The sequence below is a fragment of the Aphelocoma coerulescens genome, chromosome 7, assembly GCF_041296385.1.
Source record: "Aphelocoma coerulescens isolate FSJ_1873_10779 chromosome 7, UR_Acoe_1.0, whole genome shotgun sequence".
Taxonomy (NCBI): domain Eukaryota; kingdom Metazoa; phylum Chordata; class Aves; order Passeriformes; family Corvidae; genus Aphelocoma; species Aphelocoma coerulescens.
Genome location: NC_091021.1, coordinates 32,764,712 through 32,791,675, shown reverse-complemented (window position 1 = coordinate 32,791,675; position 26,964 = coordinate 32,764,712). Strand labels below are relative to the sequence as shown.

Sequence of the window (26,964 nt, the reverse complement as noted above, 5' to 3'; positions counted from 1 at the left end):
CTTTTGAAGGCATAAGGCCCAATTCACTAAACTGTCTTTTATCTCCTAAACCACACAAGAACTCAAGCTACAGACAACATAAGTCTCAGCTTCTCAGCCACCTGTTCATTAGGCAATAGCTGTTTTGTCCAGATCTGCAGCTATGAGTCGTACACAGTTTGTGCTAATCTGCCTTTTTTCCTCTGAGGTAATTTAGTTACAATTCAGGATCATGAGAAATGCTTTCCTTGTGATACTAAAATATATTTGTAGATTTTTGTACTCTGAAATACCGTAGGTAAACTTTGACTATGTTGTCATTGTTGCATTAGCCATAATACTATCAGGGGACGATACATACCTGTGTATATCTGGCTTTCCTATCAACTGCTGAACAGACCAATTAACTTAAAAATGCTTCCTAGCAATGCATTTTTTCCCAAAAAATAAACTGGCACTTATTGTTTGTCATGGAAATCTGATGGTATGTCTCTGAGAATACCATTGTCTGCTACAGCAAAATAATTTTGGGATTTCTGCTCAAGTAGAAAAAAGAAAAATGATTCATTATTTCAGAAATTATTTTACTGTCAGTCCAGAAAATAGATGAAACTTCTGACAATGTACAATGGAGAGCAAGGCTAATCCTATTATTTAAAGTTATGCTTTAAAGAGAAAGAAGTTCAAACATCACATTTTTAGCCCAGCTGTAATGCAGTAGAGGTCACACAGTTACAGCTTTCACCTTTGTAGTTTCCTGGATGTGGCTGTACAGCTGTTTTCACTGCAGAGTGTTACTTGTTCACTTGATGTTAAATGAGATCTGGAGATTGTTCACTTTCCACAGAGAGCCTGCATGGCATTCTGTCCTGGCTGGGTGACAGACAGCCGCTGCCTGGCAGCTCAAGCCCAACCCTTTTCACGTTGCACCTTCTACTGCAAACTGTTGTGTGACACCACAGAATTCAGTGAGAAGTTACTTCTGATTAGACCAGTACATCTCTGGTCAGAAAACTGCCCTGTATCTCCTTGCACCTGCTCCACAACAAGCTGTGAGCATGTTAAAGTTGTCCCACTAAACGGGTTATGTATGAGCCTATGTAATGCTGCAACAGCATATCCCACTTAGAGCCAGTGTGTCATACATACAAAGCAGTTACAGGACTTAGAGGATTCCTAAATTGGTAATTTAAAATAAGGAATAGTGGCTCCTGGGATCAAGTTTACCCTGAGCATATGCAGACAAAGTAACAAGCAATTTTTAAAAAATAAAAATCTGGAAAATTGTTTCCCTTCACAATAAAGTTATGAGCAATAACTAAAAAAACAAAAGGGAACATACTTTGTGTCTTCTATTAGAGATCAGACCTGAAATGGAAGACTTTGAGTTATACAATTAAGTATTGATTTTGTTGATCTATATTTAATTCTCATAGCAATTTTGTTGTTTTTACCCAATAGTGTTCTGCAGTTATACTTCACTTGATGCAATGCCCTTCTTGCTTTTGTGTTAATCTAAAAACTAAATTGCCCAATGCATGAGAGACATGAATAGAGTTCATTTTATTCTTTTTTGTAACTGATTCTGAACCCTTTAAAGTGCTGGTTAACTAAACTTAGACAGCTGGAAAATACATTTATCCTGCAGAATGCTTCATTGCTATTTCTGGGCTCTAGCAGGACTTATAAGCATAGCCTGACCTCCAGATAATCAGAGCTTCTGTGTGTTACCACTTACAATGGCCTTGCTGCTGCTTCCCTTCCTGCAAATGGGTGTGGGGTCCTTTGTGCCTGTGAACCAGCCCACTCTTCCCTGCTTCTCCTTCCCACTACACCTGAGGAATCTTTGTGCCATTCAGAAGGGCTGCAGTTGTTCCTGGTCCTGGATCACACAGCTCTGAAAAGGCATTCTACCCACATGTAACCTCTCATTTTTACAGTTTGCAGAAAATGTAATTCGATGCATTAATGTAGAAATAACACCTATTTATAATGTATCAGTGTAACTGCAGGCTAGTTTTGTTTTCCTAATTTGCTGTGCTTGAAGTGACATGCCAGATTTTATTACATCACTAATGGGTTTTAGTTATTCCCTTTAGGATGTTGCCAACGAGGAAACATTATTCTGATTCATGACTCATGGGTTTATTTCAAAGTGATGTGACTTGTGATGAATGTCTGTGTATGTCAGGAAGAGTTTCTCCTCTTCTGACAACTGGTCACTGTTCTGAGGTGGTACAAGGCACCCCACATTGGGCAGCTAAGAACCTCCAGCCATGGGAAGCTCCCCACCTACACAGTGGAGTGGAACAACAAATTCTCCCCATACCCTAAGGCCATAATGGTACAGGTTTTCCATACAAAAATACACTTAGGATAAGTAAAGCAAGCTAACCATTACTCTGCTTTAGGGTGATGTGCCAGAGCTGTTAGAGAGGCACTGTGAAAATCACAGTTCTTGTCTGCACTGAGCCTTTTTTTCTTTTTTTCTGTTACCTTTCTCTCATAGACCAAAGTCTCTGACTACATATTTTTGTCTTTTCCCCTAACTGATATTTAGGAAAGCATATAGTGTCCACACCAGAGGCAGCACTCACCTTATTCACAGAACAGTTCAGAATAGTCAGCAGCAAAGTCAACACTTCCAGGCTGAAATGGTTTTAAGCATTACTGCTGAGAAGGATCCTGTGTGAGAGCAAGCACAGGCTGTTGGTCCCATCTTAGCTCTTGTAGCAGCACTGAGCAAAGTCATGGAGTCTTTCTTTTGCTGAGGTGATGAAACCACCTGTTCACTATGCAGAAATCACTCCTGAGGTAGGAGAGATTTGACTGGAGCCCATGACTTAGAGTTTGGGGGCTCTCTTCACTTCTTACTGAATCTCACCCCGTTCTCGTGGGTGTAGAACACGCCCGCCTCACGTTCCACTCTGCAGAGGCAGCTGCTCAGTCACATTAGTGTGGCTCTCAGATGCATTAATGAACTAATTACCTTAAAATACACAGTGCTAACATCTTTGGGCTAACCCTTGTTCTTTGTTATAGCTCTGACTCTGCTGCAGCCAATAGCAAATCTACATAAAAAACCCAAAGATAATACATAACCACATACACGGTTTATCAATCAAATTCTAACAATAGTTGTTTTGCTTTTGTCTTTTGATTCATCCAGCAGCTTTTGTGACTGTCATGAATAATAAGAAACTTATTAAGGATGAATCTAAATAAGCACTCTTTGGTAATTTTTTACAAATTGTATCTATAGTAACTAGAGAAAAAGTTCTTTACTTGGGTTAACATTTGTTCTAACACACACCAAGGTTAAAGAAATGACCACTGACTTTTCAGCTCGAGGAATGAACATAATTGTGTTATTGTGGGAGAAAATGATTTGTTCATTATGTGGATTCTTACATTAATATCTCTGCTTAAAGTTTTATTTTTGCTCATGAGTTTTCTTCTTTGTGTTAAAGAAAGGAAAAGTTTGAGGGTTTTTTACAGAAGGAGGTAACTGGGCACTAGGACACCTAAAAAGAACAACTTTATGTCCAAAAAATATCCATAACTTTTTTCTGAGTTGATTCTTGTTTTAGTAAAAAATTTTGCTATTCCTATTAGAATTATTTTTCCCTTTAAGCCTTGATGTACTGCACAGTAGATGTACTGTTCACTACCCAGTATCTTTTTGCCAGCAGGTTTCACTGATGGGCTTCAGTTCACTTCAATTTCACTTGATTCAATGTTTTTGCTTAAAATGTGTAGAGTACTTTTATTCCCTGCCATTTCTCTAATGTACTCTATAAAATAAATTAGACTCTAGGGTGTGATTAAAGTAGGATTGTAGCCTAGGTTTGTGCTTGAAAGGCATAAAAAATTATTGATACTGCATATATGCAGAATATACCAATGCATTCAGTCTGGTCCGTTCTGTGGTGTAAATCCATCCTTCAGCAGGATAGCCAAAATCCTCCTCTGATGTGATGCCTCATCCAAACTGCTCAGTCCTGCAAATTCTCCAGGAGACAGTGCTCCCTCTGCCCAGGAGTTGAAATTGGCTCCATTTGAATCAATAAGTTTTATCACAGGCCTTACTAACTCCAGTATTGAGTCGCACAGTCCCAAGTCTGTGCTAAGTAGTCACATTCAATTTATCTAAAGAATAGCTGTGAAGTGGGAAAATTACAGACAAAGAAACATCATTTAGTCTGTCATATAATAAAATATTTTAGGTTTAGCACTCCAAAAAGCAAAAAGTGCCAACATGTGTTATTGATGCCATGGCTGAGAATTTTCTCATCTGGCCTATAGAGAAGTGAAACAACTCTTTTAGTATTTTAAATGAGGGCAAAGGGAAGAACATTTTAAGATGAAAATGTGAAAAATCTCTTTTGTAGGGTCCTAAATTTGTGTTTGTTCCCATTACCAAGGGTTATATTCCTCTTGCTCAGAAAACATTTTAATTACAGATATTGAAGACCTTAGTTTTAACTGTCATCCAAAATTAGAATCCAACACAACGTTCCCTAAAACCTTTTAGACTCAAGATTAATTAAGGCCCCAAACAGGAAATGTTCATTTACTAAGACTTTAAGATCTCCTGTTGCTTTGCTCAAGTTTGTTTGAAACATTTTCCAAAAATAGTAATCTAATCTATGCATTGTCAGTTTATGAAATGTGACAAGATCAGAGCAAAAACAGTCATTGGACTGGCATTTCAGTTTTTATCTAACTAGCCATCAAAACAAGCAATCAAGCTATGTAAAAATTTATCTTCCTCTTGCCAAAGATTTCCAAGGAAAAGCAGCACAGCATGCACAACTGACTTGAAGCTTGAATTCTTCAGAAAGTTCTAAGGACCCTTTACAGCTGCACATGTAATGACCCACAGCATCCACACATCTGCCCAAGCTATATCTCGAGTTGCTTAAAATGCCATCTCATTTTCTAGCTAAACATAAATATTGATGCCTTGTATTTACAGTAATTTACTGATTCTGTCTTTGCCATCTGACGGCAGTACCAAAAATGAGGAATTGCTTTGCACTCTGATGGCATATCTCAGAATCCTTGAATCTTATCTGTCCAGGAGGTTATTGAATGTTGATTGTAAAACATTGAATGCTATCCCGTATTTCTCTGGTAATATGATCTGTAAGAGGAGTTAGTTACTCAGATTTTGAAACACTCTGTATATGAACAGCAGGTCATTTTTATTGAGCTGCTCCCTACACAGCTCCCTAATGATTCCTTGGTCAGATCTCTGATTGAAAATACCAGTAGCTCACAAAGGGATAAAATTACTCTGGTACAATCCTACTGTGTGTTTTTAATATAATGTGTTAATACATCGTCCAGTGTTCCCACAGAATTACACCACTTCTCCGAGAAGGCCTGGCCAATATCTGATTGATTCTGGTCTGTGGGGAACGGCCCAGTTCAGTGTAATTTCCTGTCTTGTTGCTTTCTTGTCTATTAGAGAGGGTTTGGGTTTGTGGAAATCAATAGGCTTATACATGCAAAATGTGAGGTTATTCCCTAGCAAGTTTCATTTGCATCCTTAATTTACAGAAAAAGCTGTTTACTCCTCTGTGCTTTTTAAGTGTACTTAAACAAATACCTGTTTAAACATACTCCCCAAAGTATTCATAGAGGAGAGGATGTCAGTTACTGTGAGGATGCTGGAGATGTTTAACACGTGCATAGCCAGGGTCTCCTACTTAGGATGTTAATAGCACTTGAGTGTCACATAAATGGAGCTTTATTTGTCTCAGCAGAATCATTAGAGTTATGATTTATCCTAAAATGGACACTAATATTCTATTTAATCGTAACAGTTATTTAAGCATCTAACAATCTATTTCCTTTCACCCTGTGAACTTTGGAAAGATGGTAATTAATGGTGTGCAATAGGATAACTTTTTAAGGAATATGCTTCTAATATTTCCCTCACTTTTACAGAAGTTGAAGCAAACTGAAGAAACAAAAGAAGATTCCCAGAATAGAGTATCTAAAATTTCCCTGGAGTCTCTCAATAAATTTAACAGCAATAAAGTACTTTCATTAGAAAAAGAGAAGAACTGTCTGAACAAGGTTGAAGGACAAAAGGAAGAAAATGGAAAGAAAGAAGCAGCTTCCTTGAATAGCTCAGGTCGGCAGGAAGTGGACAATTTGGAATCCTTGAGTGATTCCCTGTACGACAGCTTCTCCTCTTGCACCAGCCAAGGCTCCAACGACGTTTAGGGACTCTTCCCAGTGGACTGCAGCATGGAATGGAGCTGGAGGCCAGCGTGGAGTGAGGGGGGAGAGGAGACTGTGCTTGAAATTTCCCCCTCGGGCTCGCTGTGCTCACATCAGGGTGTTCTGACCTCCCAGCACTCAGCAATAAGGCAGGACAGCATCACGGTGCTGTGTGGGACTCAACACCCAACACAACGAATACACAGAATAAAGTCTTAATTTTGCACTTTTGTGAATATTTGTACAGTTGTAAATACCTTGGGAAAATATATTTGTAGGGATACACGACAGCAATAAATATTAAATTGGTGCTATGCTCCTGTAATGGCAGATTACTAACTTAAAGAAATTGGTGTTAATATTAACAAAAAAAAGCTAGTAGATTTTTTTTAAAAGAGTTATAATTGTTCTAGTCTTAAAACTGTATGTAGAAACACTGCATTGCCATAAACCTGAGCCTGCCAGATTGTCTCTAATAAACTTCTATGTACTCCCTTTTAGAAAATATACTTTATTTTTTACTTTTAGTGCAATTCCATACAGGTATTCTAGGGAAACATGCATTTCACTTATTACAACTTCACAACAGGTGTCTTATTTCAAAAGGGTTTTGACTTTTGACATGGCAAGAAAATGAATAGATTAAAAGGCCTGATACTGCTGGCATTGGCTTCATCAATCATGCACATAACTGTTTGAAAGATCAGGGTCAAAGCAATTCACTGCAGACACAAACAGGAGTCTTGTAGGAATGAGAACCACATAAACTGCCCTGTACTTCTGACTGCAACATGGCTTTTCAACTTCCACCTCCTCTGTACTCATTTCCCATCAAATTATGAATGTACCATACTGTGTTGTCTTTTCTAGTCTCTGTTTCATCTTAAGTAAATTCTAAATACTAAAATTATTTTTTAAAAAACAAAACAACTCCTGTTTGTGACACACTAAGAGGTTGGTGCTAACCAGTACTAGTTCAAACATATCTTGGAGCAGGGGGATTGGCCTGTATTGGGTGTTTTGGTTTTTTTCTACAAAGGTTGTTTATATGTAAGGGAAAGTCTATTTCAAAGGTTCTGTGTATTTTTTCTAGATGTGAAGTATTTATAACTGCTTTTTGTACAGCAATTGTAAACTAGATATATTTGGGGTATTTCTAGACTCTACAGTTTCTTTAGCACATGCTTGTTAATCTTTGAAATATTGTATGATCAGTGTTAATATTTTGTGCAATTTGTTATATTTTAAGTAATTTCTGCTGTAAACTTGCGTCGTCTTTTTCAACTTTTAAGAAATTTTCATTGAAACACCTTTCATAAATAAAACTTCTCTTGCCTACCTGTGCCTGCGGAGGGGTTTTGGGAAGGGGGATGCTGTGACAGCTTGGGCGTGCAGGTCTGGGATCAGGGGATACCCACCGAGCCGCCCGCGCTCCGGGACAGCGCACGGGCAGGCAGCGTTCGGGGAATTCCTGACAAGGGGCTTTTAAACAGAGATTTAATCTTAATTAACTCCTCCTTGCAGTAGAGCTGTGAAACGATCCCTGGGAAATAACGTGGTTGTCAGGAGAGGAGGCGAACCACAGAGACGGTCCCAGCAGGGACGGCGTGGGCGCAGCACCCTGGGCTGTCCCTGCCCTTCCCACGGGCGGGCGCTGCCCAGCCCCCGACAGCTCCTCGCCGCTCCCGCCGCCTCATCCCACCCCATCCCACCCCATCCCACCCCTCCACCAGATCCTACCGCCTCATCCCACCCCGCCACCAGCTCCTGCCTCCTCATCCCGTCTCATCCCACCCCTCCACCGACTCCCGCCGCCTCATCCCCTTCCCCCGCCCATCCCGCCGTGTGTCCGCGGAGGAGGCAGGGTCTGACCGTAGCTCCGGCACGTAGCGACCACCGCGCCCTCTCCCCCCGTTTTGTTACGCTTGAATTCCCTTTTAGGGGGCTGGGAGGAGGGAATGGCGGGGCCGCGCCTCCCCTCAGTCCCTCCCGGGGACGCGGGTGCTGCGGGGCGTTTGTGGGAGGCGAGCGACGCCTCGCAGCGGGGCCCGGCCTGGCGGTCCCCACAGACGCGCTCCGGCTGCCACCTGTGGGCTTCGGGCCGGCGGGGACACCAAAGGGACCGGCGAGTCGCGCCATGGCGCGGGGTCTGTCCCCGAGCCCCGCAGCCGGAGCGGAGGAGGAGGGCGGGGATGAGATGAGCAGCCTCGGCGGGCAGAGGGTCGCGATGTCCCTCGGCTGCGCCGTGCGAGACGGGCCCGGACCCGGCGGTGCGGGGGCTCCCCTCCCTCGCTGAACTTCGCCCGTCCCCGAGGCGCGCCCGGCAAGGTGCGGGGCGGCTGGCGGGGATCCCCGCCCCGCTCGGCCGGCATCACATGGTGCTGGGGGAGGGAGGGGGGAGCCGCCCCCCAGCCCTCGCTTCTCCTACAGTTTCTTCCAGTCTCAGCGCTCAACTCCGGCGAGGCTGGAGCGCGGCGCGGGGCTGGGCAGGGCGGGCTCCGCCGCCTGCTCCCGGGGCGCCGCTCCGCAGCGGAGGCGGCGGGGAAGCGGCACAAGTGCGCGGCGCCTCCGCTGCATCTCTGCTTCTGATGCCCCTTCGCGACTGCACGCCAGCCCGGCGGCCGCGGCTCCGGGAGGATGCGGCTCTTCCTCCTCGCCGCAACTTTCTGGGGATTGTGCCTGGCGCCAGGTAAGGGGCTCCGCGCCGCTCGCCCGGAGGCGCCCGCGGCCAGCCCGGCGCTGGGAGACTCCGTCCCCTCGTAGCCCCTCGACGGAGCTGCTACCGGCGCTAAAAGGACCGGGGCAGCGGAGCCCCCGTCCTGCCCGCTGCCCGCAGAGCTGCCGCCGGTGTCCCCAGCGCTGGCTGCCCGCGGGGCGAGCCGCAGCAGCCGGTGCCTCTCCGCGGGCGGGGGGTCGGTGCCCGCGGGGCGCTCCCAGCCGAGGGCGGGCACGGGCCGGGGGTCCCCGCCGCGGGACGAGGAGTGCGGGAGCTGCCGGCGGAACGCTGCTGGCGAGCCACGCGGAGCGCCTCGTTTGCATGATAAAGGCGGCTGGCGAAGGATGCTCCGCCGCTTTAATTGTGCATGGCAAAATAGTTATTAAATCATTTGTAATTAATTAGTAGCTAAGTAAACCCGTCGGCACAGATAAGAGCCGGTGTCTATGAGCCGCGTTGCTCTCTGCGGGGCGCGGGCGGCGTTCAGCGCGTTGCGCCGAGGGGCAGGCGCGGGGCGGGCGATGGGCAGCGGCTGCGGGGCTGTGCCGGTGCCGGTGCCGGTGTCGGTGCCGGTGTCGGTGCCGGTGTCGGTGCCGGTGCCGGTGCCGGTGTCGGTGCCCGTCGCCTCCTGGCGGCGGCGTCTCCAGCGCCGGAGCGGCCGCCCCGCGGAAAGGAGCATCAGCAGAGCCCGCAACGCTCGGCCTCAGCTGAGCGGGTGGCACGCTGGTTTTATTCTATATTTGTCAGAGGAGTACTTCGGCTGAGCTGTTGAGTAGCTAGGAACAGCAAAATGCGAAGTGGGAAAGATAAGGGAGATTTCTGGCACGTGTTGGTTGGTTGTTTTTCTTCGGTGTTTGGTTTTTGTTTGTTTTGTTGTTGTTGTTTTTTTTTGTTGTTTTTTTGTTTGTTTTTTTTTTTTTTTTATACAACTGCTATTATTAAGGCCAGGTTGGATGGGGCTTTGAGCAACACGGTCTGGCAGATGGTGTCCCTGCCCATGGCAGGGGCTTGGAATGACATATCTCTAAGGTCCCTCCCAACAGAAAGCATTCTATGATTTTGAACAAATCTCTATCTGTTCCAGGTTTGGGTTTGCAAATACAGTGTTACCAGTGTGAGGAGTTCCAGCTAAATAATGACTGCTCTTCTCCAGAGTTCATCGTGAATTGTACAGTGAATGTTCAAGATATGTGTCAGAAAGAAGTAATGGAAAAAAGTTTTGGTAAGAATTTAATAATCATTTGTCTGTTTACTTGGTTTAGGTAGCATTTGTTGCTCGTGGCTCCACCCATTCATGGTGTTCTGCTACAGATGAGTCTTGTGTCCCTACCTGAAAGGACCAGATTCAATGTCTTGTACTTCTGAGTGGCTTTGCAACTTGATGAAGTTAAACATTTTCCTTTAAAACTGATGTAGAAACTGAAGGATGCAAGCCAAATGTTGATAAAGCTGGTTAATACACAGCCTTATGGGTCTCCAATATAGTTTCCCAGCACTGGGAAATTAATAACAACAAGTTAGTTTAATCTCATTACAGTTAATTACATGGGCTTTTTCCCCAAGAGATAGAAGAGCATTAAATTAGTAATTCCCTCCTTTCTTTTATTTACTCAGGCAATTTATATACTCTGAAGGTTCATCTTAAGGGAAGGAAAGTGTAGGGATCTTTGCTTTAATCCATTAAAGAAACCATCAAGCAAAAGGGAGAAAGGGATTTAAAAAAAAAAAAAAAAAAAAAAGAGGCGTTTAGGGGGAAGAGAAGACCACATATAGATTTATTTGCCATACCAGTTTTCTAAGAATTTAAGAATTTTTTTCCCTTACTGCAATTAATATTAAAGTTAACATATTGGGACATCAATGTGTCCAAGAGGAAATGAGCTGTGATTCTGCATCTTGCCTCTATTGTCTTCTGAGCTGTGCTATAAATGGCTGGGTTTTATTCAGCATCGTGGAAGGGATTTGAGATTTACAGAGAACTGTCAGGTCTTACACTACTGTGTTGCTCTGTAGCTTTCTACGTGAGTAGAAGAACTTTATTAGGGACTCTGGGGCAGTGTGGGATGGCAGGAAGGGTGTTGGTGGGAGTTGGAGCTCGTGGAGCCTCCTGCTCTGACTGCTGTGAGGGTGGAACAGACAAGGAGCAGTCACTCACTGGGGAGTCCTAGCCTGGATGTGCCCCCTGTGCCAAGCCTGGGGAGCAGAGGGCAGCTTGGGGCTTCAGAACCCTCATTCAAGGGGAAGCTGCTCTCCAGGACTGCCCACCTTGCAGCTTTGGAGTGGAGTTCTGTGAGTTACACTGTTAATGTCGATCAAGTCAGAATCTGCCCTTTCCCAGCAAGTCCTCCAGGAGCAGCAGGATGCCTCTCCACCCAGCAGATGTGTGCACTCATCCGTCCTGAACAGCAACAATGGTTCTTGGGGCAGCAAACTCCTCTTCCCAGTGCTTGTCAGTCAGCTGGCCCCACCTGTGCTGGAAACTTTAGGTCACTGTGTAATCAGTCCTGGATAAATAATAACAACTGTTGTGACACCAAAAGTAGCTGAACTGCTGGCACTCTTTCATCCTGGGTAACATCATCCACAGTGACTACTGCTGTGAAATAGTTAGAACCTCTGCAGTGTAGGGAAAAAAAGCTGTTTTTAAGCTGTTTAAAGAAAGATTAGTCACTCTTAAGTTATTTTTTAGTGGAGTATTTTATTTCAAATTTACTTGAAAAGGGTGGTGGGGATGTAAGGTAGCTACAGCTTGCAAGGTACTTTTAAAATCTTGAGTATCTCTAAATGTCAGCTTGAAGGCTTTGCTATCTCCACACTACAGCTTCTGTAGTACTTTCACGAGGTTGGAAAGGATGCTGTAGTGATTTGGAGGGCTCTAGATGTAGTAGTAGACACAGGAAAAAAAAGTCAGATTTGAACCCTTTTCATTGATGTATAATTTGCCATTACTCCTGTGAAGAAATGGTTTGCAATACAGTAAATAGGCAGCTCTTAAACTTCCTGTTGGGTTTTTTTCTGTGCAGTTTTATGTTTTCTCTGAGCAGATCCTTGGATTTTTCCTTTAGGAGGTTACTAGCATGCTGTGCATAGCAGGTGCCACTGTTCTATTTCATTTACTTCTATAAATGCAATTCTTATTAATTTTAAGTCCAGAGACTGTAAATTTCAGCTGGTTAATAAATTAAATTTTTTAACCTATTTCAAACTGAATAAAATTTACATTGCAAGCTTTGTTTCTCTGTTACCCTCAGTCAATTTTAGAGTGGGTTGGTTGTAAAACAGAGATGATTCAGTTCATCATTTTTTATTGTTTTTTTTCCTAATTGATATTTAAATGTGTGCAATATAAATGCCTTACTCTCCCAAGTTTTATTTAATAATTCATTCTACTTCCACCAGTATATTTCATAACCTGATTCTTTTGGTTGTTGCCTATTACTGAAAGTTGAAATGTTTCAAGTATTGATTTTAATTTATAATAGACTTGAGTTTGAGCTTTTAACCTAGAATATGAAATATACGAATTTGCATTTATTTGACAGCACAATCTCATAATTAGGGTTTTTTTCCTCTTGACTAAATACAGTCAAAGGAGTGCAATTTCTGTAGATTAACCCATTTTTGTCATTAATAAAACATAGCTGTATCAGTGAGCAAAGTGCTGCAAGTTGCCTCAAACCTTATTTAGAAGTTAAAGGCAGTGTTTGAGATAAAGTTCACGGTGTGAGTGGGTACCCACCCTACTGATGGGGCCACCCTTCCTTTGAGGGAGCATTCATTTGTGTCTTCTGCTGTCACAGGGGTCGCTGGCTCACATTCTGTGTCGTGCCACCAGTGCAGTGGCCACCATGTGGCCAGTGACTCTTTTTCCATGGTATTTGCTGGTGTCCATTGGAGTTGTGCCATGGCAGCTCTGTGTCTCAGCTTCATTTCTGGATCAAACTCCCAGTAGTAGGAGCAACACGGTGGCAAATTGCAACTCTGTGCAGTTCTTCCCATTTACGTTGTAAGAAGTTCTTTGTGCCTGATCGTAGTTAAACAAACCACTCCTCCTCAGTGTCTCTAAAATTAGTGCTTTAGATGTCAGTGGCTTCTCTCAGAACATTATCTCAGCTTCTGGAGAAACAGCTTCAGGTGAGAAATAGCAGCAGCTCAGGCATGGTCCTAACCCAGAGCTTAAAAAGCAGCTCTTCCTGTGGCAGCCTCTGATGTGAGCAGCTAAGAAAGCAGGTGTTAGTAACTTTTATTTTGAATTAGATCATCAGGCATCTGATCTCAGCTGTTTATTGTATCAGGTAGACATTTGTTCCTTTGGACAACTTAAAGTGAATTGAGAATTGAGCAGTAAATGCCAAAATATATTCCCTCAGTTAAGACTGAGCTGTATTTAAGAATTTTGCCAGAAAAAGTTTTATGCTTGTTAGCATTCTCCTCCAGTGGAAGGTACAGGACAAGACAGTCTTTTCCCTGTGATAAAGAATTTTACAAACTAATTTGTTAATTAAATCTCAAACAACAACAACAAAAAGAAACCTTCCTTTAGTGGGAGGAGTGATGAGAATGGAAAGTGGTACTCAAGACAGTACCAAGAAATTTTTCACCCCACAGAGATTAATATAAGGGATAAGTTTCTAGTGCATTCTTCAAAAGGATAAGCAGGTGTTTGAAAATTATGTAAATTGAATGTTTGACAAAGGATCAAAGTTCTTACAATAATTCTACTTGCAGATACCTTGTGGAAATACCTGTGGCAATTCCCTGCTCCCACTTCCCTCTCTCTTTCCAGTCTATGGACTTCTAAAAAGGAAGGAACACTGACATTTCTAATTTAAAATATATGTAGGAACAAAAAAATTCCCCCAGTACATTGGGAAATCTCTTGGTGATATATAGATTAATATATAATGTGTATATGCTTTTGTATATATTCTATAGCATAGAAAACACACTGGTAATGGCAGTCTTGCCTTTTACTGAGGGGAAGAGCTATCTGAGCATAAAGGCTGATCTAAAACCTACTTAAGGCAAAATGAAACTTGCAACATGAATACATCAGAGAGGGATAAAGCAGGAAGGATGAGACAGCCCAGAGAGGTATCCAGTCTAAATTTCTTGGAACTCTCTGCAAGTAAACCTGCCCATGTGTGTGTTTTGAGCAATACACCGTCTGTTCTAAGGCAGTTGTGAACATACTTTACTAACTTTCACAAGGAAAAAAAATGATACATGGTAGCAATGCCAATACTTTACAATATCAAGAATTTTTCCTTTTGCAAGCAAATTGGGAAACAATCCAATTATTCTATTAATCTGCAATAAGAAACTTTGCTTATTTGTTTGGGGTACAATGGCCCTTTTAATGTATTTAATTAGTATATAACTCTGCAGTGTAGTTAAAGCAATTGCTGTGATTGTGTATTTAAAAGCCATGCATGGGAACACCATGAGCAAGATCATCCTCTCAGTGTTGAATTATAACTTTATTTATTTCTTTAAACTCTTTCCAGTGCTGGTTTTCCAGTCATTTGTTTTATCAGTGGCTATGTTGTATGATGAGTTGGGCTGTGGTAAATTCTTTACCTGTGATTATTACTTGGTTTTGCCATGATTGAGTTGCTCCATGTGTGCCTGTCAAGGATTACACAACCATGTACTTTTTTTCTGTGTTTGTGTATAGAATCCATTAGTACTAATATTAATTGCATATTAATATCAAGGGGAAATTATGCTCTGGTGTACTTTTACTGATAAAGTGATTAAAACAGCAAACAAAATTTAATGTTGCCAGAATTACTGCAGTCATTAATGCTTTATAGGAAGTTGTTGCATCCTCAGTATCCATTTAGAAACAGTAAGAAACATCCACTACATTGGTGGTGGATTTTTTTTTATTACTTTCTTCTACACTTCTTGGTCAAAGCATATCAACATAAATTAACAGAATTTGTTGGGGTTTTGTTCAGTTTTTGTTTTGGTTTGGTTTTTTTAATCAAAGAAAAGCACAATATAATAAATCTTTATTGACAATTCTAAAAAATAAATAAAAACCTTAAAGTTTTTCATGGGACAGTTGGTACCTGTAACATCACATTGTGCTACCAGGTGCCCAATGAAATGAAGACATATTATCAATATTGGGAACACAGTTCACTTTTGGTATTGAATAAAAGACTGACAATGGATGCTGTTAATTTTCACTGTATGCTGAAAACTTGGAACTGTGAATACATTACCATTCAGAAACACTTTTTCTCAAATGTCAAAGCCATTTCCTTACTTGTAAATTTTTTCCAATCTTTGGGTTTCTCAGAAAACTTCCAGCCACTTATGGAATGAACTGACCTAAGCGTGTCAGCTGAGGAGAAATTATGACAGCGTGCAGCAGTTGCTGTTCTGACTGCCTTTCAATAAAGAAAAGCAGCAGTGGAGTTAACAGTTCAAGCAGTTTATGACTTGAAAGTCATGACAAAGATCCAAGTGCAGAAGTGATGAAGGCTGCATTATTTTAAGGAAGATGGGGTATCTGGTCCAGTGAATTTCATTTTTCACAGGACATGGACAATAGCTTTTTATGTTATTTTATTTCTCAGGCCTGTATGAAAGATATACAAATGAATTTTGTGATGATACAGTGCCCACAGCCTGGTGTCTCTTAAACCTCCCTTAAGAGTTTCCTCCTGCATTTCACACACAAATGAGTTTGTGTTCCCAAACCTTCTTGAGGCCTGTCCCTGTCGCTCGTCTTAGCTCCCAGTGACCTTATCAAAGCATTGGCAAGCAAGCTAGCTTTAATTAATCCAAACTGTTTTCATTTCCCTTTTTCCTTTGTAGTCTGGATGGCTTTTTTGGAAAACTTGACAAAACTGGTTTTTGCCAACTTACCAATAATTCTTTGAAACTGGAAAAAGCCATATAAAACCCGGAAAAATCCTGCTCTTAAGCTGAACAGGCTGTGAAACTCTGAGCATGAAAATAGCTAAAGATATGAAAGAAATGAATTTCCAAAGTTCTGACAAGTGCCAATATCTGAGCCATTCCACTGAAATTGGTAAGGACATTAATTTGGGTGCAGCAAGACTATTCACGTGTAAAATTATTTATGTGACTTTTTGCAAGGGTGTAACATTTGAACATTTGAAAAGGCATAAAGGCTGTGGCTTCCCTTCATCTCAGCACGTAAGGATTGTCAAGAAAAATGCTCATACAGGATTCTGAAAATTGAGTCCAAGTTCACCTCTCTCTCTCTCCAAGATCAAGTATATTTAGGTCTTGGTAGCAAAGGACATTTAGATCTTGATATGTTTGTATCAGGTAAGAGGAGAGGATGGAAGGCTGTGAACCTGCTTTGTTGGGAATATTGTAAGTTTTAGTGCTTGACTGTATGTCCACATTAGTGAGCAGAGAAACAAAAAAGAACAGCAGGAAACAAAAGAATTATCGGATATGCAGGTGAAAGCTGAGCTTTGACCTCTCATTTGTAGCCTCCTGTGGCTTTAAAAAATATTTGATAGCACCACCACTAGCAGTTGTACTTAATTTTCTCAGCCTGTGCATTTTTAAGCATTTTAATGCTATGCTTCAGCTTTGCTAGCAGTGACAAAGACTATTTTGTGACGGTTTTTGTTGTTAACAACACCGTTTTGAGTCACATTTCCAGCACCAAAATTAGAAGGCACAACTTACAAAAAGATATCAGGGTAATCTAAACCCTTGTCCTCTGTCAGTCGACAATTGTCCAGTTTTCTCCTGAGCTGATTTAATTTCTGCAAGGTGTCATGTCAGGGTCAGAAGGAGAGTGAGGAAACCAGACCTCCATTGTCAAAAGCTTCCTGTTAGTTTCTGAAAAAATGGGCAACTTTTTAAAAGTGCCAAAAGTGTGGAGGATTTGTGATGATATTAAGTTTTCATAGAAAATTGTGGTGCAAATTTGCTAAATGAACCTGGTAGGATTTGGTGGGGGGGTGTTTTATTTTCATTTGGGTTTTTTTTTTATTTTTAATAGAATTTTGTATTCTGTAAGAGCTTAATGGCATGAATGTGCTTTTATCTTGTCTACAGAATGCATCAAAGGGAGGACCAGGATGAAATAGCTGCAGTCCTAAAACACAAGATTAAAAATCAGGAGGTGTGTGCATAGCTTTGCAATAGATTTTAAGTCACATACTTTTAGTGCCTTGGGTTTTTTTTATCTGGAAAACACCAATCATGGTAGTTCACAGTGTTTAAGTAGCTGCTTACAAAGTGATTAGAAAATTTCATGATAAAATTTCTGGCAAGGTACAAATTATTTAAACCACTTGTCTCCTCAACCTTCTCTCTGGAGTCCACAAGGATAAGGAGAGTTAGTGAGAAGTGAAACACACAGGACATGGCTGGATATGATTATATTTTACACTTGCTTAAATTGTTTGGGATTTGGGGTTTTTGTTTTTTGGGGTTTTTTTTTTTAACAATGCATTTACAGCCATAGCTGAAAGGCTGTGTGTTAAGGAAGTTTAATTTATATTTTAAACCAATAAAACATAATCTGACTAAAACAAAAATTGTTTGGGGAAGCACAACTTCAGAAGATTGATTGCTTTTCAATATTCAGTCACCTTCTGAGATATTTAGGACCTTATTAGATAAAATGTTTATAATCACTTTCTCTAGAAAACAGCAAATCACAATAGGACCTCTGGAGTGTGATGTATGTGAACAGGTACCAGCTGAGGAACAAATCATTATCATAGCAAAAGGATGGGCACAAAACCTAATATGAAAATTAAAAAACATCATTTACAAACCTATTTTTATGTAGTATGAACACAATTTTGAGCATTACTGATGCAGTAAAATGTAGAAATAGTCACATTTATATTTTCTGTTCCTGTGATGTTTACATGTTTACGTGTTATTCTCGCACTAGTATAAATTTTCATTTTATTTTTTGGCAGACATTAGGAAAGAGCTGGGTGCTGAATTTTACTTGGGTGCAGGGTAAGCTAGTGACAGTTTAGGCCAAAAAATAAAGAATGAAATATATTATTGAAATCACAAAGCGAGCATGGCTAGGCAGAGCAGACATCAACTCTATGCACAATGAGAGGGAAAACTTACAGATTCACCAAGACCATAAAACTGAAAATTTTGTTGAAATAAGATAGCTGGAACTATGCAGGATATTAAAAGACAGGAGTATTGGTATGTAAGCACAGTTCTCAACTTCTCTTTATGAGCAGCAACATTAAGAGAACACCCAAAACAAATCCTGTACAAATCATGAAAGTATGCTAGTACAAGATCTATGACAAGTTTGGGGGACTTCTCCTGAGTTCTGTGTGCTACACTATGAATGGTCCACTGTTGGCCAATTTTCCACCTTTTGCTTAGAAGAGATAGGCAAGATTTAAACACCCAATCTAAAGGACTTGAGTGGAGGTTCTGTCAAACCTGTAAATGTACACCTCAAACTTGCCTTGATCTGCCTGCTGGCTTTCTCAGTTACTTACTTTAGGATACAAACTTTTCTGCAGCTATTTCTTTGCCTCCACCCCCTGGTCTAGTCTTGAGAAGGCTCAAGGATGCCTCACTGCTGGTCCCTAGTTGGACATAAATGTCTTTCTAAGCTCCAGAAGATTTATGTGGCAGGTTTACAGAGAGCAAGTGCAGGGGATCTTGCTAAAGCACTGTTTGTGGAATGAGCTGCACAAGACTGACATCACATGTGCCTGCGAAATTGGTTATGTACAAAATTGTGTAGAAGAAGCTTTCTTTAGAAAGTGGAGTGTCAGTCACAGCCCATAAGGTCAGAGAACATCTGGCTTGGAAAACTTAGTGTTGGGGAAAGTGGTGGTGTCCACTAGACGGAGTCAAACTTAGAGAGGAGAGTTTTGTGGCCATGAGGTCCTGGGGTGAAGGACAGGGCTGTGATTTCCTGCTGAGCTGTGCCATTGCAGACAGCAGTTTCAAAGTAGCTGGGTCATAGGAGTGGGAAGGTAACTCTTTTTGGAAATTAGGTCACTGATCTCAGAGGTGAAATCCTGGTTGCCTATTTTGGCTCCAGAGACCCTCTGTGCATTTTCCTGAAGGACACTCATGAGAGTACAGGTGCAAATTGAAGTTGCACACTGCTTTGGTGGTGGTTGGCTCTTAAAAGTTGGAGAGTCATGCTTACACAGCATCTTTTTTGTCTGTACCTCCTAGAACAGAAGAATCAGAGGTGTCTAATAAGATCCTTTTCAATCAGTAAGAGAAAAACCTTGGATCTTCTGGTGCCTTCTGCATAAAGGCAGTGTAGGGTGTAGGTGTGAGGTCACCTTTCTTTGGTTGTCCTAGTAACAAGTTAAGCTGTTATTCAAGAGAAATGCACTGGGCTGTGCAGACAGGGTAGAGGGAAGAGCACTCACTTTTGTATTTGAATAAATTGTTGCTTGAATTGTTTGTTACAATCAAGACAGAATGCACCTTGCGTGTGGCCAAAACAGTGCCAGAGTGCAAATGCACAGGACTAGACTGGATCTAGCTGAGAAAATAAATGGTGCAAGCAGGAACTATAGCAAAGCCTTAAGATTTACACTCATTCCTTCATTGCAAAGAATAAGGCAGAGATAGTAGTTGACACTGTCTTGTGGGGCACAGAGAGGTGTAACAATGGGCAAGTTGCTTATTCTAGAAATAAATTTTCAATGCCAAATTTAAGCCCAAATCTGCCTTTAAAAAAAAAGCCCTGAAAACAAACATAGCTGTAGTAAGTATATGTGACAGGAGAGGATGTGGGATATTAGCATGTCTCTTCTTGAAAGTACTTGAACTGCATCCCACAAACCTTGAAGCCAAAATGAAGGAAAATCTGTTGGTTAGTAGCATGTGCTTCGTGGCACCATACATCTTTATGGTACCTAAACTGTTGTTTGGGGACTGCTGAATTTGTGAGAAAGGACAAATTACTCTGTTCTCATCCATCAAGTAATTGGGCAATAAATATGCTAACTGAGTAGTAGTAAATATGCTAATTGATCACTAGTGCCACTTGTTGGGGGTGGGTATCTGGGAATGATCCCATCCCAGTAAAAGCAGAGTATAAAAATGTGAAGTCTCCTTGCCTAGCCAGCGACTCAGAACAATCTGAGGTAGAAAAAAAGCTTCCAGAAATGTTTGCAGTTATTTTTCTGGGTGATATGTTAATGAATGCATCAAGCTGATTGCTCAGGCAAGAATACCCAGTAATTAGCAGTTATGTCTGTGGTATGAGTCTTATGAGGCAGATAACCACTTTGAAGAACTGTCTGCAGTTCAGGCTGCTGGTGGCAAATGATTCAGGGAGATCTTGGGAATCGTTTTGGAACTGGCTCAGCAATGCTGCAGAGGAGGAGTTTGAGGAGAGATCTCTGAATGTAACCCAGAGAGGAGGCTGCTGTCCTGGCTGAACTCGGGGTGAGCTGAAGTTACTGGGCTCCGTTATCCTGCTTGTTGGAGCGAGGAGATGGTGTCCCTGCCATCAGATCATGGAAGTCAGTTGTACTGACTGTATTTCCTACCAGAATTATGATAGGAAAAAGGGTTAAGAGTAAGTGGAGTCACAGCACAAGTGTTTTAAAAATGTCACTCCTGCAGTGCTAATATTCCCTCTTTTTCCACCAACTTCTGTGCCTGTTTGCACTGTGTCTTCCTGTCAAGATACTGCAGAACCAGAGACAGAGCACAGCCTTTCTATGCTGATCAAGCTTAGTTCATACCTGGTGCTTTGTAAAAAGCACTTAGTGCGATAGAAACTGGTTTGTGAGATCAAGAGAATCTATCTGTACTTAGAGAAAAAAACCTTGGATGGGAAGGATATGTCGTTAGCAAAGGAGCTATTGAAAGCCTGATGGAAATGCTGAGTTTTTTATGGAAAACTCTTTCTAAACTTTAGATTACTAGAAATGGGAATGGGAATAAACAATCATTTGGAATTTCCTATTGTAAGGCATTTACAGAAAAGCCACTGGAGAAGTGTTAGAAGGGGATTTTGCTACTAGTCAGATTATTCTCCCTATTTAGGTGTGAACATGGTACATCTGTTCTTGAAAATTTCGGACTGTGCAGGAATACTGTGTTTTGGCTTCAAAAGGAGCTCAGGGTTGTTCTATGGAATTGATCCTGGAGAACAGAGCTGTTGTAAACACATGGAATTAAGCTGCAGGACTTTGATTTTTTGCAGGCGAGGTTTCCTAGAGCTGCTTGGTGAAAACCATACCTCAGCAGGCATCATCTAATTGCTCACAGCACTGAACAATTCTAGTCTCCTAATCTATGGGAGAAGTGCAAAGTGTGATATTTCAGGGACCCAAACTAATAAATCACTGGTTCAAATTGTGAACAGGGCTTTGCAGGAAACCTGTGAAAAGGAAACGGCAGGAAGAGAGTGATCTATAAAATAATGGGAATAGGAAATCTGCCAGTGTCAAAAGCTTTTTAGAGGCTTTGTCTTTGAAGGGACAGTCAAATTCACTGCTGTTCATATGGCAGACTGAGGAGTGGCTGAGTTTGGTTGGTGTTTGTAGCTCAGGGAAGTATCTGTGATGGGGAGATGTGGGATTAGGGAATGGAGAACAGTCATTGTGCCTGGTTTAATTGCATACAGGAGTCCTTTCCCAAGAGGGAAGGGGAAGGAAAAGAATTAATTGTAACTATGGGGAGGGTCATATCTGACTCTGTTCTGGGAAGACTGCAGGAGGAACACGGACAAAGCACCAGATGTTTTTGGGGAGCAAGCCGAGATTTCGGTATTGTAAAGCCAATCAGTGGCAGCACCACTGAGGCTCCTTGACAGTGGTGGTTTGTCAGCAGAGACAGAACTCCCTTCTTTTTGCAAACTGTAGTAATAAAGATTGTACTGCTTGATCTGTGTGCCTTTGCTGTTACAGGGAGAACAGCCCACAGCTCCTCTTCCTTGAGAAAAGGCTCTACCTGCTGTGTTGATTGATTGAAGCTCACTGGAGACAGAGGAAGATTTAACACTCACTTGAGGGCTTTTTTTTCATAACTTTAACGAGATAGATAGCCTAAAAACATGTTTCAGAGTTCAGATTTGCAGAGGGAGAACACAAAACAAGGAAACCCCTGCATTGTTGGGATGGCAGCAGTGTTGTGACAGTATAAAAGAATTGCTTTAATTAAAAGTCTCTGAAGACAGGAAATCCTTCTTTCTGCACACAGACCAAATAAAGGGTGTTCTGCTGCTACTCGCAGCACTCAGAGGTGCAGTGACTGATGCCATTTTACAGAGGTTTCTCCTGGACCATGGAGGTGCTGTAGTGGTTATTAAGTCCCTGGGAACTGAATAAGTATCTGCAGGTACTGTAAGCCCAGAAACTGTGGGTCATATTCCCACCTCACACCCTCCAAAAAAAGTCTCAATCGCTGTGCATTTAAAAACATTCCAGGGCCATGCCACAAGATGCAGAGGCACCATTCTCCAAGGGAATCCTGTTCCCTTGCTTTTCAGGAGGAAAAAAAATAAAAACATTTTGAAAATCCTATATTCAAAAGGAATAGTGATTTTTATCGTCCTTAGGAATATCCCTACCTCTTTTTGTAGCTACAAGCAAGCAAGCCTCCATTATCTATTTCTATTATGTGTATGTTTTTCTAAGACACAATTTCGACTGTATCACTTGCAGGAAAATTTTGGAGTAATGAGAGGGGAAACTGCCATAACCATTTTCTTCTGTGACAGAAGAAAATACAACTGTGTATTTTAAAGCCTTTATAAACTATGTTCAAATAACAGCTATGTGCATCAGAATGTACTTTTTTCTGTTAAAAACAATTTGATAAATCATAAATTAGCTTATTAATTAAAACTAACTTAAATTACATTCCAAAAGGGAAGACTTTCAATTCAAAAAAGACACGTCTAGAGAAATGGAAATTTTTGTTATTGAGGGTATTAAACTTCAAAGACAAGCAAGAACTGAGATTACCTGGAAAAGTACTTCTAGTTCTTCTTTTAAAAAAGAATTTAAAAGGGGAGGGAGGAAGATGAAAGTTTTGCTGATAATCATCCTCTTTTTACTCTTGGTTACTTGTCTGTGTGTGGCAATGGAACAAGAAAAGGAAAAAAAAAAAACTCTCAAAAGACAAATTAAGAGCATAGAAAGCTGTAATTACTTAGACACCTTAACTCAGACATGTTCAGCAATAGAAACAAAACTAATTTTCTCACTAATTGCATTTCAGTTACAGCTATTCCTACAGTTCATTCTGAAAGATGAAGAATTCCAGTTATAAAATGCATCATTTGATATACGTTATGCAAATTAAGTCTGTCATATTTTTGGTTCCAACCAGAATCAAACTACAGAGAAACCCAAAGGAGAGCAACTGTGGTGCTCCTGCAGGGCAGGGCTGCCCGTCCTGTCACTGCTGAGGTGTCTGCCCTAAGCACCAGCAGCGCTTTGGGGATGCAAACTGGGTTTGCAGCAGTTTTTGAGCATGAATCCTGCTGTAAAGTGTTCCCATCAAATGGAGTAACCCTTGTTCTGTGTCACAGGAATCATGTACCGCAAGTCCTGCGCCTCCTCGGCAGCGTGTCTGATCGCCTCTGCTGGCTACCAGTCCTTCTGCTCTCCTGGCAAGGTGAACTCTGTCTGCATCAGCTGCTGCAACACCCCGCTCTGCAATGGACCCCGGCCCAAGAAGAGGGGGAATTCTGCCGTGGTGCCGAGGGCACACGTAATAACCACTCTTCTGCTTCTTAAATTTGCTTTGTTGTTTTTGTACTGCTAATCTTCAAGCAAGTTGTTTTGGTTTTTCTTCTGCCCTGACACAATTTTTCCGTCATCCTCCTTTCTTCAAAGATGCTGCAATTATTTTCTGTTTGTTTCCAAATCCCTGTCAACAGCGAGGAAAGTTCAGTGGTTGTGTGGAGAAGAGGGGCTGAAATTTTTGTCAGCTAATGAGTTCAGTTAGCAGATTGAATTTCCAGTGTGCACTTAAAAATCCCAGCAGGATACAGAACTCCTGTTCCTTCTGCATAACTGGAAACAAATCCATCTGTGTTACTCCTTTTGTGATGCAGTCACTTTCCTCGATCATTTCAGTTTCCATGTCTTTAAGCTCATTGCTAAGCATTAACTTTGCCTTATGAAGTCATGCTTGATGTTCACAAAGGCCGTTCTGTGTGCCCGGACAGGGCTCTAAGCCAGGCTCCAGGGGCACCGCTTCCAGGCTGGGATCTGCTGCTGCAGGACCCGGCTCCTGTGGGCTGCAGCCAGGCGTGGGCTCCTTCTGGAAGGTGCTCAGGAAAACTTTGGCGTTGCCCTTGGTGGAAGAACCGCGCCTGGAGGACATGAAGAGCAGCGGGCGCAGGGAGCGGGTGCTCGGCGCCCCGGAGCTCTGGTTGGCCCTGAGGAACCTCTCCCTGTTGGCGTGCTGCAGGGTGAGGCGGCAGCACAGGACCTGCAGGAACACGCTGCGGAACTGCTGCGAGGAGATGTTGTACAGCAGCGGGTTCACCACCGAGCTGAGGTAGAAGAAGATGTCGGCGATGGGAAGGAGGGTGATGTAGGCTTTGAAGTAGGGGACGGTCCAGTCCTGCTTTGGTTTAGCAGCTGCCATGATCCTTCTGACCTGGTTTGGCATCCAGCAAATCGCCAGAGTTGCAATGATCAGTCCTGCGGGCAGAGAGAGCAAGAAAGGTCTGCATACGTGGGGGAAGACACATAAAATACTATCAGTTCTGCACTTCTTAGGAAATGGTACCAATTTTTCAGTGTTTTGCTTGACAGCTTTTTCTGCCAGTAGCATTTTTTGTTTGTTGTTTTTAATAACTGTTACAAGGTCACTGCGGCACATGCTCAGACAAAACACTGCATAGCGCTTGGATGGTGTTTCTTTGTACCTGTTGTCATTTATTAGTTTTCAAAGTGTTCTTTCTCTGATCATCTGTGTCTTTGGAAAGAATGCATTTATATTTTGGTTTGTGCTCTTACATTTCTTCTGTCTTTCCCTTTACTTTGAAAAACAAACAAAATAAATAGAACCTTATAGCCATATTAGATCAGGCAATACCCAGAAGAGATCAGATTCTTGTTTGTACTTTACAAAAAAGAAAATGTATGCATAATAATATATTTCGTGTTATTTTTGGTAGATTTCCTCTTACAGAAGCTATTTTTAAGTAAAATGTGTATGGATCTTTTTATGGTAATTAAGAGATGTTGGGCTTTCTTAAAAATCAGATTCCAGTGGAATTAAATGATGAATGTAAATGAGAAAAACCCAAGCCTAGTCATGAAAGTGTAAGCAGTTTCAGATTGTAAATTATGATTTAAAATGTGGTATCTGACCATTTTGTATTTATATGTAAATATAAATACATGTTGCTGCATCACTAATGGCATTAAAAAGGGGTGGCTGAAGTGCTGGATGTCTGAAAATTCTGCCTGTGTGGAGCATGTTCATCAGGGCACAGCGGTGATGCCGTGGCCGGAGCAGCAGCCCTGCAGGAACATGTCAGTTCCTTCACCTGGCTGTTCCCAGGCAGGGGATGGAGCAGGAGCAAGGCACCTGGCTCCTCAGTGGCATCCTCTGCTGCTCCTGTGTGTCAGCACCGGAAATCCTGACACCTCGTGTGACATCCCAGGTACACAGAGTCACTCCTCCTGCTGCTCCCCCCCGCCTGGCACACAATGCAGCCTCCAGCTTACTGTCCCCTCTGTGTTTCTCTCTTTGCAGGAGCCGTGCCTTACACAAACGCTTGGAGGGAGCAGAAGTTGCAGGCTGGCTGCTTCCCTGCGGCAGGGAGTGCGCTGGCAGGGCAGCTCTCACTCTGTGTTACCTTGTTAACCTCATCCCGTGCCTGACCTCTGCTCTCCACAGCAGCACAGAAGCTGTTTCATTCTTGCCCCTCTAGGCTGAGCCAGATTGCCCCCACTGAACAGGTCACTGCAGCAACGCCGTTCTGAAATAGCGCACGCAGGTTTTTGAAGCCAGGAAAATGGTACTTCACTAGTGAATGTAGCAGGGAAGGGAGGCAGAAAATAGAAGAAAGATTTTTCATAACTTTGAAATTTCATCAAGGTACGTCCAAGTTCTTGCCACCAGTACCCCCAAGCAAAGAAAAATTATGAAATGCCTTTTTTTTAAAAAATAAAAATTAATTTTTTTTCATGAAAGGGATACTTTAACGAATTTATTATCTCCCTGAATGAGCTACCAAATAAAAGCTGTCCTTTGGATCCCTTGCTTCTGTAATCACTTAATGTCGCAGTTACTTTGGTGTGATGGGGAAGTAGCAGATCTTAAACCTACAGCACTGGATTAAGAGCCCTGGAGGGCTGTTGTTGGCAGGCCAGCAGTAAATGTGTTACCTTTGCCATTTTCAGCTCTTTGCCCAGCAGAACTCTCTTCACCCACTCTCTCCTTGCTCTCAGTCCCATGGTCTCCTCCCTGCCCCTTTGCTTACTACCCCGCTTTTCCCCTGCCTCCTTGCCTCAATTTTCAGTACCTGCTCTGCCTCTGTCAAAAGTTGATCTGAATTTTGCATTAATCCTGCAAATGTTTGTAGCCTTCAGTGCTTTTTTCCTCCTGTCAGCTTAACAACTGTAGGGTAGCAGTCCTGGCACAGGCCAAAAGAAAATAAGGCCCCCTAAGCAGTGACTTGTCATGAGCCTCATAAAAAGGCAGTGGAAAGATTCTGTTGCTTTGCTGGGGCTTTTTATCTGGTGCAACTTAAACACAAAGTTCACAAGCCCAAATCTGTGAAATTGTCGTCAAATTTTGCCAGAAGGTCTCTTTCAAGTGAGAAGAAAATAAGCAGTATTGTGAATTTTTTTTGTTCCTGGTTAGAAACAGGATACTTCATCATGCTGATTAATAGTTTCCTAAATTATGAATACTGCTGTGAAAAACTGAGCAAACAATGCGTGCATTCAGTTTTAAATCCCAACTGCAGTGCTTTGAGATGTCTGATATTTTTTGCTTCTATCTGAATTCCTTGGCATTGACCTTTCTTTGTGATTCAAACTGCCAAGTGCTTAAGATACCCCCTTATATGCTTCAGACACTTT

General features: G+C 42.1%; 4 protein-coding genes across 7 annotated transcripts in view; 2 read left to right on the top strand and 2 right to left on the bottom strand.

The window, feature by feature from the left end:
• Positions 1–7,514, top strand: part of NCKAP5 (NCK associated protein 5) — a 334,856-nt gene extending 327,342 nt beyond the window's left edge. The window contains exon 18 of the mRNA XM_069021208.1: positions 5,935–7,514. Coding sequence (XP_068877309.1) covers positions 5,935–6,216 — 282 coding nt within the window. The 3' untranslated portion in view covers positions 6,217–7,514. The remainder of the gene's footprint in view (positions 1–5,934) is intronic.
• A 1,167-nt stretch (positions 7,515–8,681) lies between these two features.
• LYPD1 (LY6/PLAUR domain containing 1) lies at positions 8,682–23,681 on the top strand. Its single transcript, XM_069021207.1, has 3 exons — positions 8,682–8,902; positions 10,014–10,151; positions 23,445–23,681. Exons 1-3 carry the CDS (start codon positions 8,851–8,853, stop codon positions 23,678–23,680), a joined length of 426 nt encoding a protein of 141 aa, XP_068877308.1. The 5' UTR covers positions 8,682–8,850; the 3' UTR covers position 23,681.
• A 362-nt stretch (positions 23,682–24,043) lies between these two features.
• The window catches only part of GPR39 (G protein-coupled receptor 39), an 82,016-nt gene continuing 79,095 nt past the window's right edge, over positions 24,044–26,964 (bottom strand). For all 4 annotated transcript variants that reach the window (XM_069021203.1, XM_069021204.1, XM_069021206.1 and 1 more), the window contains one exon: positions 24,044–24,567. In XM_069021203.1, the coding sequence (XP_068877304.1) occupies positions 24,044–24,567 (524 nt within the window). The remainder of the gene's footprint in view (positions 24,568–26,964) is intronic.
• Positions 24,480–26,964, bottom strand: part of SLC35F5 (solute carrier family 35 member F5) — a 131,844-nt gene continuing 129,359 nt past the window's right edge. The window contains exon 17 of the mRNA XM_069021202.1: positions 24,480–24,567. The gene's annotated coding sequence lies outside the window, so the exon portion shown is untranslated. The remainder of the gene's footprint in view (positions 24,568–26,964) is intronic.

Coding starts and splice junctions, on each gene's coding strand:
- LYPD1 (XM_069021207.1), top strand. CDS start 8,851: ATGCGGCTCTTCCTCCTCGCCGCAACTTTCTGGGGATTGTGCCTGGCG. Junction 8,903..10,013: donor GGGATTGTGCCTGGCGCCAG/GTAAGGGGCTCC, acceptor TATCTGTTCCAG/GTTTGGGTTTGCAAATACAG. Junction 10,152..23,444: donor AGTAATGGAAAAAAGTTTTG/GTAAGAATTTAA, acceptor TCTGTGTCACAG/GAATCATGTACCGCAAGTCC.